Source organism: Vigna unguiculata, chromosome 10 (assembly GCF_004118075.2).
Source record: "Vigna unguiculata cultivar IT97K-499-35 chromosome 10, ASM411807v1, whole genome shotgun sequence".
Classification (NCBI taxonomy): domain Eukaryota; kingdom Viridiplantae; phylum Streptophyta; class Magnoliopsida; order Fabales; family Fabaceae; genus Vigna; species Vigna unguiculata.
Genome location: NC_040288.1, coordinates 16,876,987 through 16,890,768, shown reverse-complemented (window position 1 = coordinate 16,890,768; position 13,782 = coordinate 16,876,987). Strand labels below are relative to the sequence as shown.

General features: G+C 37.0%; 1 protein-coding gene across 1 annotated transcript; it reads left to right on the top strand.

The window, feature by feature from the left end:
• Window positions 1–283: 283 nt before the first annotated feature.
• Window positions 284–13,414, top strand: LOC114166548 (TMV resistance protein N-like). The gene is made up of 5 exons (XM_028051295.1): window positions 284–875; window positions 947–2,045; window positions 2,194–2,469; window positions 2,587–3,309; window positions 12,770–13,414. The coding sequence occupies exons 1-5, from the start codon at window positions 364–366 to the stop codon at window positions 13,238–13,240; spliced, it is 3,081 nt and encodes a 1,026-aa protein (XP_027907096.1). The 5' UTR covers window positions 284–363; the 3' UTR covers window positions 13,241–13,414.
• Window positions 13,415–13,782: the final 368 nt, after the last annotated feature.

Sequence of the window (13,782 nt, the reverse complement as noted above, 5' to 3'; positions counted from 1 at the left end):
CTATTCAACCCTTTTTATTGGCATTCTTCGTTTTATGACAACTTTGAATTCGTGAAGTACTTTTAAATTTTGCAGGTTTTTTTATCCAGAAACTTCTTATCATCAGATTCTTAGATGCGACGATAATTCCATAAACAACTGTAATTTGTTTTCTTTTTCTTTTTTCAAACAGGTTGACCAGGGAGCAACCCTTGTGGGTTACACAAATTATGTAAGGTCGTATGTCTTAATAGCTTACAGCATTCACAATCTAAGGTCAACGTGGCATAATTAACCAACGGAACCCTTTTTATAAACAACTGTCATTTTAACATCTCTTATCGTTATTGCTTTGCTTTTGAAGAGTTGACTTCAATTCCTTTGATGGAGTTTGCTTCTTCTTCTTCGTCGTCATCTTCATCCTTCTTAAAATCAGAACCCCAGTTCATATACGATGTGTTCATTAACTTTGGGGGAGAAGATATCTGTAGAAAGTTCGTTTCTCATCTCCATTCTGCCTTTTCACTTTCTCAAGTCAAAACTTTGATTAGCAAGGAGAATCCGCAAGAGGGAATGAAGCTGGAAGAACACATGCGAGCAATAGAAAGTTCTAAGATTACAATAATTGTTTTCTCGAAAACATACACTGAATCTAGCTGTTGGCGTCTTGAGCTTGAAAAAATCATTGAATGCCGCCAAACTTTTGGACAAATAGTTCTGCCAGTAATTTACGATATTGTCCGATTGCATGAAAGCCATCAGAAGGTTGTAAAGGTGTTGGAAAAAGCTACACCAGGAAGCTATTCAGGAGAACAACTGGAGCATGCAATGTCCAGGTGGAGCAGAGCACTAACCAAAGCTGCAGGTATCACTGGTTGGGATTTTAGAGATTTCAGGTAAACAAAATGAATTCTTCGTAGTTTTTTCGTGGTTAAATTTTCGTAATACATTACCATTCATATTGAAGGCACGATGCTGAATTAGTGGATGAAATTGTTAGACGCGTTCAGACATTGCTGGACTATACAGACTTGTCTATTACCCGATTTCCTGTCGGATTAGAGTCCCACGTGGAAAAGGTGATTGGAATTATTGAAGAACAATCCACTAAAGTCTGTATGATAGGGATATGGGGAATTGGAGGATCGGGTAAAACTACCATAGCCAAAGCAATCTATAATCGAATTTATCATCCATTCATCGGTAAGAGTTTTATTGAAAATATTGGACAATTTCAGAATAGAGTAAACAGAATGCATGTTCATTTGCAAGAAAATCTTCTATATGATGTCTTAAAATCCAAGTTTGAGGTGGAAAGCGATAGGGTGGGAAGAACTATGATCGAGACTAAACTTTCACGAAAAAAGTTGCTCATTGTGCTTGATGGTGTGAATGAGTTTGGCCAATTAGAAAACCTATGCGGGAATCGAGAATGGTTCGGTCAAGGAACTGTGATAATCATCACAACTAGAGATGTTACCGTGCTGAACCGACTAAAAGTTAATCACGTGTATAAAATGGATGTTATGAACGAAAATGATTCCCTTGAGCTTTTAAGTTGGCATGCCTTTGGAGAAGCAAAACCAAGAAAAGAATTGAATGAACTTGCAAGAAACATAGTTGCTTATTGTGCAGGACTACCCTTAGCTCTTCAGTTCCTTGGTTCCTACTTATGTGATAGGACAAAGGAAGAGTGGGAAAGTGTATCATCAAAACTAAATGTAAATCCCTTTAATCAAATTCAAGAGAAATTGGAAATAAGTTTTGATGGTTTAAATCACATGGAAAAGGATATATTTCTTGATATATGTTGTTTCTTTATTGGTAAAGATAGAGGCTATGTTACAGAAATACTAAATGGCTGTGGACTGTATGCTGATATGGGAATAACAGTTCTGATAGAACGTGGCCTCATAAAAGTTGAAAGAAACAACAAACTTGAAATGCATCCTTTGTTAAGAGACATGGGAAGAGAAATTATTCGTCAAAGATGCCCAAAGGAACCAGGGAAAAGGAGTCGACTATTGTTTGAAGATGATATAAAAGATGTACTGAAAAGGAATACTGTAAGATTTTGAAACTATTCTTTTAAAAGTATTTCCATTTTTAGTGCCATGCATAAGTTGTTAACTTGCTAGACTCAGCGTTAAGTATTAATGATCAACATATATTTAGGGTTTTCTAAATTGTTTCTCTTTCCTATTTTCATCACAGGGAACAAAAGCTACTCAGGGATTGTCCCTGAAACAGCATTCAACCAGCAAAGATTGCTTTGAAGCTCATGCTTTCAAGGAAATGAAGAGACTAAGACTTCTACAACTGGATCATGTACAACTTACTGGAGATTATGGGTACCTTTCTAAACAACTGAGATGGATTTGTTGGAAAGGGTTTCCTTCAAAATACATGCCAAACAACTTTCATATGGAAAATGTAATTGCAATTGATTTAAAACATAGTTACCTTCAACTCGTCTGGCAGCAACCCCAGGTATTTATTGCATGTTGTTTTCATTTAAAACTCATAGCTTAACTAAAATACTTGGTTCATATTACAAGTTATAATTAGTGCCTCTTCTAAAATTTTGTCTAAAAACTATGTTTGTAGGTTCTAGAGGGGTTAAAATTCCTTAATCTTAGTCACTCCAAGTACTTGAGAGAAACACCTGACTTTTCAGGACTACCAAATCTTGAACAGCTCATTCTAAAAGATTGCCCAAGTTTGTGCAAGGTACACCAATCCATCGGAGATCTCCGCAATCTACTACTGATAAATTTGAAGGATTGCACAAGTCTAAGCAGTCTCCCCAGAAAGGTATATAAGCTAAAATCTTTAAGAACTTTCATTCTCTCAGGTTGTTTCAAGATTGACATATTGGAAGAAGACATAGTGCGGATGGAATCCTTGATAGCTATAGTTTCTGAAAATACAGTTGTGAAACAAGTGCCCTGTTCAATTGTAAAAAGTATTGCATATATGTCCCTACGTGGATTTAAAGGATTGTTACGTAATACTTTTCCATCAATCATTCGATCTTGGATGTCACCAACAATGAATGACCAATATTTGAATACTCCGTTTTGCATGGATATGGAGAATAATGATTGGCGTGTCCTTGCGCTATTGCATAGGAGCCTTGCAAGTCTTCGAAGTATTTTGGTTCAATGTAAGACGGAGTTTCAACTATCTAAGAAAGTGAAAACAATTCTTGTCGAATACCCAGTAAACTTTACAGAATCAAGAATTTCGAATCATCACTTGAGGTTTTCGTTGATTGGAGTTGGAAGTTACATTAAATTCCTCAACACTCTCAATGATAGAATTTCTGAGGTTTGTTCTCTAGCTCTTACCTTTATGCATAGACCTTCACCATTTATATATTAGTTAAGACGACATGAAATGATCCTAATACAATATCTAAAGGAAACTACAAAACTTACCCTTTTGAACACGTTGTTCTATAGTAGCAATGCTTAATTCAAAAATACCCAACTTTAATGATCAACAAGCCAAGTGATCATTCTGCAATTGAATCGTATTTTGTTAGATTCACATTGATCATAAAAATATAGTTGAAATACTTATAATACTTAAATAGAACACAACTAAACTAAGAACAATTTTGTTAAGTTTGATTTGTGTATATTACATTGTAATTTGATCACAAAGCCTATTTTGTTTTCCATGGCTTATCTATTAGGTAAACTTAAACGAGGATAGTCGGGAAAATACAAAAGATAGGAGTGCTTCTTAGTAATAATTATGGAGTTCGTTAAATTGTACTTCGATAATAGTTGGGTAGCTGCCTTATAAGACTAGAAGTTCATTAATAGTATTTTGGTAGTAGTTGGGTATCTACATTAATTGTATTTTTGGTAGTAGTTGGGTATCTATATTAATTGTATTTTTGTAGTAGTTGTATTAAATGTATGTGGTTGAAGGGCCAAGTTAAAGGGCCTATAAATAGTGTATGTACTACTCAAAGTTTCACACAACAAGTCTTAATATAGAGAGTGTTTATCCAGAAAGACTTGTTTATCAACAAATTGGTATCATAGCTTGAGAGCCTGAGTGTCTTAGTGCTTAAGAAAGTGAGAGGTAGAGAATTTGAGCGAGATTGCCAACCTAGCAAACAATATGCCCCTACCTAATTTAATAAAAGGTTTCAGTTATAACAATTGGAGTTAAGAAAGTGAGAGGTAGAGAATTTGAGCGAGATTTCCAACCTAGCAAACAATATGCCCCTACCTAATTTAATAAAAGGTGTTAGTTATAACAATTGGAGTCTATCGATGAAGGCCCTCCTTGGTTCCTGAGAAGTATGGGATGTAGTTGATAACGACCACCAAGAACCAGTAGACATTAAGAACAAACAATTGTCCAACCTTCTCACAAAAGATGTTGAAGATGAAGGTGTGTTGTTGATGATGGAAAGGTCTAAAATCAGTCTAAGTTCAGGGACTTCTCATACCGAACTTGAAATCTCAAATGATGAATACAATAAGGTATCAACGATAAAGATCATTGTTTTGCAAAGGAAAAGATCAACTAGTTGAAAGAGGAGCTTGACAGTTTGCAAAGTGATAGCGTGCAGAAAGAAAATTGAGGAGTTACAGCGAGAGATTATGCAGTCGCGTGAGGCACCAAAGGTTGTTGAGGTTGTAACGTCAAGGGTGGCAAACCCATAGACAAACGTGTTCAAGCTAAAGCATGATACAATATTGAAGATCGAACGTCTCATCGCTCAACACATGGAGAGAGTGTGGATGAAGCTCGATGTGAAACGAGTGAGGCAATCAATAATGTTGATGAAGATGATACAAGAGGCCATGGAGAAGAAACTCAAAGAAAAATATGAGGAGATTAGGTGCTTGGGAAGCTCAATTGGGTTCTTCAAGAACAAGTAAAAAGTCTCAGTGTGGACAATTAGATACGGAGGGAGTTGACACAAAACAATCTGAAACAAGAACTTGCCATGTTAGTAAGGAGAACTAGCATTGTAACGTCCCTACTGGAAATAACTTAAATAAAATAATTAAAAAGATAATTGAAATTCAAACATCATAATTTATTATTCCTAAACACGGGAAAATTGAAAATTATCCGACATGCTTAAAATTAAAGAAACCAATTCATAAAGGTATTAAAAGTTCCAATAAACTAGCAATTTAAAACAAAACATAATTTAAAATCTCTGGTCCAAAGTCCTAAGCTAGCCCTCTCTCTGTCGCTATCCATCAACAACATCACCTGAAATATCATCTGCTCATGTGTGATAAGACACACGATCATTGCCAAACACAAACAAAAGGGTGAGCTCATAACATTTAACATATAAGTTATTAACATAAATATAGACACAACTATTTTATTCTACTTAGTTCTTGGCCAAGACCTTAATACCCCAAGTTTTTTCAACTATGGACTTAGGATACATGATGTTCCCACGAACCTGCCCGCTAGTGGTCCTGCCTCTACGAACCTTTTCGCTCGTAGTTTTGCCTCTACGAACCTTTCCGCTCGTAGTCCAACTCTACGGACCTCCCCGCCCATAGTCCAACACACGTGATCCATCAACTATGAAACTTCCCGCTTGTATCCTCACACGAGAGTATCAGGATATGAACCTCCCCACTCATATCATCACGTGTTCACCACCATCCATGAACCTACCCGCTCATGGCACATCTCCTTATCCAAGCCTCGCATCATAGCACACAAACACATACAAGAAAAACCCACTACCTGCAACGCTATCACTTGGCGCAGCCTAAGCGTTGCCAGGCAAAAATCTTGCGCAGACCCGCCTGGCGGGAAAACCTCGTCGCTAGACACCCCTCAGTCCAGGTACCCCTCTGACCTTCCTATCGCCTGGCGGCCTTCCCCATGTTGCCAAACATTGTACCAGTAATGTGTTAGTCATTGGTTTAGCATCTCAGCCTGGTTGATGTACTTAACAGCTCACCGATGTGTATCATACCAACTATTTACATGTCTTTATTTTGCAACTTAACTCAAAGTTCCAACTATGATATTGTACCTTTACTTACTATAAGATCACAATTGCATAGCCACTTATACTCATGCTAACACTTTAAAAATTTACCATCAACCACTTCCTACATGAATTTAATTCCAGCAGCCAATCCCAATCAAAATACTTATGTGGTAACATTCTAAAATACTTCAAACATACACAACAAATTCGTTTACCAAAACAGTGGTTCCCAACACCCAATTAAAATATTACATCTAACCCATGCTTTCATCTTTCAAACCTATTTTCACCCTCCTTTCATACTCTCTGATTCATCTTAGCATTATTATTATTTGTAGTATGTTCAATTTCCCTCACAGAACCAAAAACGTGCACCATTAATTGAAAAAGACAATTGGCACTACTGTCTCACCTATCGCCTGACAGCACATTCTCGCCGCCAGGCGGCACAAAGTATAGTGGGCAAGCCCATATTTCTTTCGCGCCAACAAAACAATCCAAAATCCCCAATCCCCAATTCGCATTTCAATCAATTTCTTACATGAACTCATACCAATTTTTATCTCTTCTTTTCCCATTCACTTCCACTAAAATTATACAATCGTAATTTCATCCTAATTAGACTCAAGAAATCGAATTAATAAACCATCTCCTCAAACCCTAACAAGGTTACCGCAAATGAATGTTTCCCATTCGATCCCCTAAGATTCATATGCACACATAAATATTCGTGAATTTCACACTTTTCATGAATTCACATCGAGCACATAAACGATTCTTGAGAAACCAACCAATCATAGAATCCAAAGAAATACAAAAAATATTCCAAGCTTGCGTCGCTTGGCGGGCTCACCCTTTCCGCAAGGTGGTTCATCTCGATAACCCAGAATTGGGTTCGTCACTCATGCGTCGCCTGGCGGCATATTCAAAATCGTCAGGCGATTTTTGGGAATTTTTCAATAAACGCGAAAACAAAAGGATTTTGATTATGCAGAGGCATCATATTCATTCATTACAATACGAGAAGAATTACATAGTAGGTATACACATAAAGGAACTCCCCTAACCTGAATAATTCTTGCTCTGTTTGAAAGAATTAGAACTTCTCTTATGCCACCACTATTCTAGCCTTTGTCTCTCTCCAATGAACTCTATCTTCTGGATTCTCACTCAATTCACCTTCGGAATTCCCTTTCCACACGCCCAATTCAGTTTCTCATGTCTTCTCTCACGTTTTCTCTCTTTCTTCTCCAAAAACCACCTTAATTAGACCATTAACTAACCTTTAATGCTTGTTAATGACAAGAAAATGAAAATGGCTTTGAATTGGGTGTTAATGGTCATTCAAAGACCATTATTGGCTACCTTCCCAATCCACTAGGCTGCCCTTCTTGTAGCTAGGGTTTCTCTGCCCTTTCATATTCATGCCAAAAGATATTTTGGCAAAAAGAAAGTTTAATTCGTTCTTAGGAAGGTTTGAACACACAACCACTCAATTACAAAATCAATGCACAAGCAATTTATGTTTTGTGATAACTCCTACACCTTTAATAATTTAATATCACGCACCAAGATAAAATATATTATTAAAATAACAAGCAATTAAATTAACACACAATTTCGCATACACAGGACTCGAACCCAAGTCCTCTCAACACAATCATCTACTCTCAACCAATTGAGATAATACTTTTCCACATCATAAAGACTAATAATTACCCACATTTATTAAATAATTATTTAAATTCCTCAGGTCTTACAAGCATCACGGTAGGGTTGTCCCTAGTAAGTTGAATTCAGGAAGCAACAACTAGAGATCAAAGGAGGTGAAGGAGAATGAAGTGAGCAGAAACATAAACTGAAACCATGGCTTTGTGGTAAGAAAGATATGCAACGAGTGTGAGGATAATCACTATAAGGAAGAAAAAACAAATCAAAAAAGAGTTGAAGTTATTGTGACCAGTGGTGGCAACAAGGTTGACAATTGTAATGATTTATGTGTGCCATGGGAAATTGAGGTATTTTTCGATCATCAAAGAGTGACCAATCAACAAATGGAAAAAGAGCTAGTGCTTGTGGCAAGACGAGATAAATAATAAAAGCTCCATTTAAGTTTATGAAGGAGTTTTGATAGGTAAACTTAAATGAGGATAGTGGGAAAATGTAATGAGTGCTTCTTAGTAATAATTAAGGAGTTCATTAAATTGTACTTTGGTAGTAGTTGGATAGCTACCTTTATGACTAGAAGTTCATTAATAGTAATTTGGTTGTACTTGGATAAATGAATTAATTGTATTTTGATAGTAGTTGTATTAAATGTATGCGATTGAGAAAGACCAAGTTAAAGGGTTTATAAATAGAACATATATTACTCAAAGTTTCACATAGCAAAGTCATATAACACATTGTTTTACGTAGAAAAACTTGTTTGTCAACATTATCAGGATTAGAACAAACAAGAATGTTTGGAACATTAAATATCCATCTTGTTCATATTTGGGATTTTCACGTAACTATCAAATATTACTGAGGTGACTAATTCCATGACTACATTTTTCTCTTGGATTAAAATTGGAATGATAAATAATGGTTGTAGGAGATCGTTTATGTTAAAATTATGCCTGGACACTAGTGTAGATTTGATAATTTACCTCGCCTTATAGGCCTCGGTTATGGCAGAACCGAAGCCTATAAGGAGGCGGTGGCAATTTTGCAATTTCAGCAACCTATATTGTTTCGGTTCTACAAACAACTGGTGCCGTAAGCAGCTTTAAGCCTCGGTTCCTTAAGAACCGAAGCCTATTAAGCAGCTCAAAAATGAAAATTTTAAAATTGGAACCAGCGAGAACACATTTGGCCTCAGTTGCTTTTCGACCGAGGCAATATTGGGCAGATTTAGGCCTCGGTTGAAATAGAAGCGAAGCCTATAACCCTATCCAAAAACCCTAATTTATAAATTTCATCAGCGTCGCCCCCTTTGGATTCGGGTCCCCTTCGACCGAGGCCATTGAGCCTGTTAAAATCCCCAAATCGCGAATCTCGATCACTATTCATCTTCTTCCCCAATTCTCTCTGAGCGAGCGAACCCCAATTCTCTCGTCACTGCTTGGGTCGCGATGGGTGTTGCCGGCGAGATGAAGAACGAAACTGTGGTGGCTGAACTCGCGTCTCTGGTGTGTGCTCGCGTGATTGCTGTTGGCGCTATTCTGGTTCGCTGCTGCAATGGAGGATACGTCTCCACTGCTGCAATGGTGGTCACGAATCTGGTTTGATGTGCAAAGGTGGTGATGCTTCGTCTTCAATGGTTGTGGTGGCAGCGTGAAGATGAACTCTCGATGGTGATGGCAGCGTCAAGATGATGCGCGACTGCGTGGCTGAAAGGTTGGACGTAATGCAGATCTGAAAGGTTCGCGTTTCCGCTGCTGTTTCATTGCTGCAACTGTTTCGGCGTGATGGTTCTGGTTCGTTGCTTCCATGGTGGAGCGTTAATGGTGTTTTGAACGCTGTTGTTGCTACAAGCGCGGTGGTGATGGTTTAGCTGTTGTGCAGGCAACTTGCTCATGGTGGTTCGATGGGGTATGGTGTTGCGATGGCTGCGTGTTGCAGAGAGGATGGAGAAGCGGTGGGTGCCAGCAATGGTGGAACGTGAACTGCCATGGTTGGTGCGCGAGGAAGCTTCGTGGAGGCTGCAAATTTTATTTTTCTTTTAAAAAAATATTGAATCTCTATGGCTTCGGTCTCTCTGCAACCGAGGCAGAAAAAAGATCTATGGCTTCAGGTAATGACCGAGGCCAAAAGGGAGTGCCTTTTGGCCTCACTTTAATATGCCTCGGTTCTTTTACCGAGGCAAAATCTCGAAAATAATCGGGTCCAAAATGGGGTGCTGCACTAGTGGGAATAATTGTAATATTGATACTTTTTATTTAGTTTGTGATTGTATTGAGTTGTTTTGTTTTTAAATTGTCAGTTGTTTGAATATTTTTTATGTTGTAATCATGATTTACCAATATTTCTCATAGAAATATATATATATATATATATATATATATATATATATATATATATTATAATATACAATTTACGTATCTTATTACTTTCCAGCTCGATGAAATAAGTAAATTAATAAAACAAATCATTGTCTCCTGTTCAAGAAAAAAAAAAACAAATTTGTATCAAGAGTCTTTATTTTGACGGATGAGTTGAGAGAAACACTAATGGAGTGAGATATACATATGCACGGAGTTCACCACCAATGGGCTTTTGGAGGTAGTAGAAAAACAAATTATGATGTTTCATTGGGGTAGGCAAAAAAATCCATAATTTTTCATCCGATCCACTTTTGCTTCGACTCAATCTATTTAAAATCTATTTTATTGGATCTAGATTTTAATATAATCTACATTTTATATATTTTATGGATTGTATATCCATTCTCTAAATCTAGATTTTTCAAATATGAATAATCCAAAAAATTTAATCCAAATTTTCAATTTAAATTTTTAGTTGGGTAGGCTAAATGTTGAAATGGAGTAGGCTAAATCCATATACGACTTGTACGGATTGGGCATGCCCAATGACCCGGACGGGCCCAATGACCCGGATGGGCCAAGCAACCAGAACGGGTTTTGTGGCCCAATGACCCAGTGGAGTCGGTCGAGCCCTACGACCTCAACAAGCTGGGTAGGCCCTACAACCTAAATGGGATGTATGGGCCCGAAGACCACAATAGGTTGGGTCGGCCCGACAATTCGAACGGGTAATGTCCGATAACCTATACGGGCGGGCCCGATGACCCGAACGGGCCTGACAACCTAGATGGGCTCGACGACCCAAACGAGCTTGACGACTCGGATGACCCCAACGACTCGGACGACCCCAACAACTCGGACGGGTTCGACAACCCAAACAAGCTAAGTTAAGCCGACGACTCGAACAGGTCGTGCTCGACAACCCGTACGGAGCGAGCAGGCCCGACGACATTGACAGGCCAAGCAGGTACGATGACCTAACTCTATCGTGCTAGTCTGGTACAACAACTTGATCGTGTTGGGCTGACACAATGAGCCAGACAAACCGGGTCGACCCGACGACAATCCACATCCTTGTGGGTCAAAGCCAGCCCATAGGCTTTCTTCTTAAACATAAAAAATATATTATTTTTTTAAAATATATTATTAAGGTTTATGTCATCAGCGCAGGGTCGACATGTCTAAGATGCGTCCAAGTTGTCAGACCAAGTCGAGCCGACCCGTCGTGCCTGTCCGAGTCATCGGGGTGGTTTGAGTCATCATTGTCGTCCAAGTCGTCGGGTCCATCCTGATCGTCGGACTTATCCGTACCATCAGGATCGTTAGGCCTTCCCGGTCAGTATAGGTCATACAGATCTTGGCAGACCTCAAAGCGTATTGTCCTTTAATGAAAATAAATAGTGCAATAATTCTTTTTATGATTATAACAATTTTTTAAAATATTATTAATGATTAAGGTTTCTAGTATTTTCTATAAATATAATGGATTTGTGAAGAATCAAAGTGATTGAAGAATGCAAATAATAAGGTTTCACAATGGAAAATAGTATACAAATGAAATTTCATACACGAGCTAAATAAGGCCTCGTACGGTTTAGGGTTTAGGGTTTAGAATAACAATTCAAAGGAGGTGGATCAACTCTTTTATGCAGAATCTACTAGATCTTTGTGTTTGGATCCACAAGTCTATTCCATAGTTTTTGTTCACCGTTATGCTATTGTTCTAGCTTTTTGTTTTGATGGTTCTATGATGCCAAGCTAGAGCATCAATATGTACAAAATTGTTTTGTATAAGGGTTAGAACACCCCTTAAGTACTCTTTCTAAATTATATCCATTCTTTGTTGAAAAAAAAAAAAGAAGAAAAGGCCTTGTAGGGTCTTAAACTGACTCTAATGGCTTGGTATGTTATAATTCATCATTGTCTTTAAAAACTTAGATTTATTAAAAGTCCAAGTAAAGCTAAATTATATGTGAAAATAATGATAGGAGGTGATTTAGTTATATTTTCTGTTTATGTTGATGAACTTTTTTGGACATGTACTAATGAAAAACTTATAAATGGAGACCTATTATAGATATTTTTTGTTTATGTCTTTATATTCAATTTTGTTTTGTATATATTCAGTCCTTTGGGTTTTTTTAGTTGTTAAATATCTAATCAGCAAAGTATAAGAATTTTATATATACTCGAGCATTTGGGGATGTCCAACCCGTATACAAAAAATATGTACAAAGTTCTTTGTCATTGGATCTCTTACTTCATGTTTAAAGACCTATATATACATTAATAACAATTATTCTTAGTCTCCATTCATCCGATGTTGGTCTTAGCACTTTGCATGGAAGGGAAAACATATTCATTACGCGTACCAAAATTCAATTGTTATACTCCCTGCCTGCAGCAGTTCCCCGATTACAATTTGTATGGTTGATTCATCATTCATTTGTTTCACTTGCCTATGGTTCCAAGGTATATATAAACTAATTGAAACTCCTTTCAAATCCCTATGATAGTTGAACCTGTTATTGTTGGCAATATTGCTAGCTTCTTATACATATGGGTTTAAATATCTGATCATTATTTACCAATATTTATGCCTAGAAATATAAGATACTGTGATATACTACTTTTTATATACATTACTTTCCAGCGGTATAAAATGAGCAAATAAATGAAGCATAAATCATTCTCTCCAATTAAACAACAATAATTTGAATAGGAAATATAGATACATGACTAAGCCTTTGATCTGTTGGTACAGGGATTGGCAAGCAGTGGGTCTTGTAAAGTTTCTCTTCCAAGTGACAACCATCCTTATTGGTTGGCCCGTATGGGTGAGGGGCATTCTGTTTCTTTCATTGTGCCTCAAGATTGTCACATGAAGGGAATTATTATGTGTGTTGTGTATTTATCAACCCATGGAATTGTGGCAACCGAATATCTTGCAAGTGTCTCAATTGTTAATTACACAAAGTGCACGTTGCATATACACAAGCATGGTACAGTAATCTCCTTTAATGATGAAGATTGGCATGGCATAATATCAAATTTAGAATCCGGAGATAAGGTGGAGATTTTTGTGACTTTTGATCACGGATTGGTGGTCAAGAACACAATTGTCTATTTGATATATGGTGACTCAAATGGCTTGGAAATGGGGCCTTGCCCGGAGCCAGAGGAAAATGGTCTGAATAAATTCATTAAGAAAATAGTAATGTGTGATTTCTGGTAAGTTATTGGTTTTCTTTGGGAACAAATAAGAATCCCTGGAGATATGGATTACGGTCCTTGTTCAAAATCTATTTCTTTGCATTATTTCATTGTTTATGTTGAGTAGTAGTTTATAGTTAAGAAATTCAATTTTTATTGTACCATGTTTCTCATTCTTCGCATTAATATACCATATTGGTTGGCCTTGAGTTCTTTATAGTATTTCCTTTCTCGTTGTTATTTTTTCTAATTTTTTCCCTTTTTATGATTAATATCGTGTCAAGATATAAACACACTTGCTTTTGGGTATTTTGTTCTTGTCTGTGTTATGACATATAAGTTTGCTCTTATATGAAAACAGAAGTTTCAGACAGAGAGACACAATTAGGGGTGGGCAAAAAATTTAATTTTCTTGATCCAATCCACTTTTGCTCCAATCCACTCCATTTATAATCCATTTTATTAAAAATCTAATCCATTTAAAATCCATTTAATGGATATGGATTTTAATCTAATTTACATTTTATATATCTTATAGATTGGATATCCATTTTATAAATCAAG

Coding starts and splice junctions, on each gene's coding strand:
- LOC114166548 (XM_028051295.1), top strand. CDS start 364: ATGGAGTTTGCTTCTTCTTCTTCGTCGTCATCTTCATCCTTCTTAAAA. Junction 876..946: donor TGGGATTTTAGAGATTTCAG/GTAAACAAAATG, acceptor TTCATATTGAAG/GCACGATGCTGAATTAGTGG. Junction 3,310..12,769: donor TCAATGATAGAATTTCTGAG/GTTTGTTCTCTA, acceptor CTGTTGGTACAG/GGATTGGCAAGCAGTGGGTC.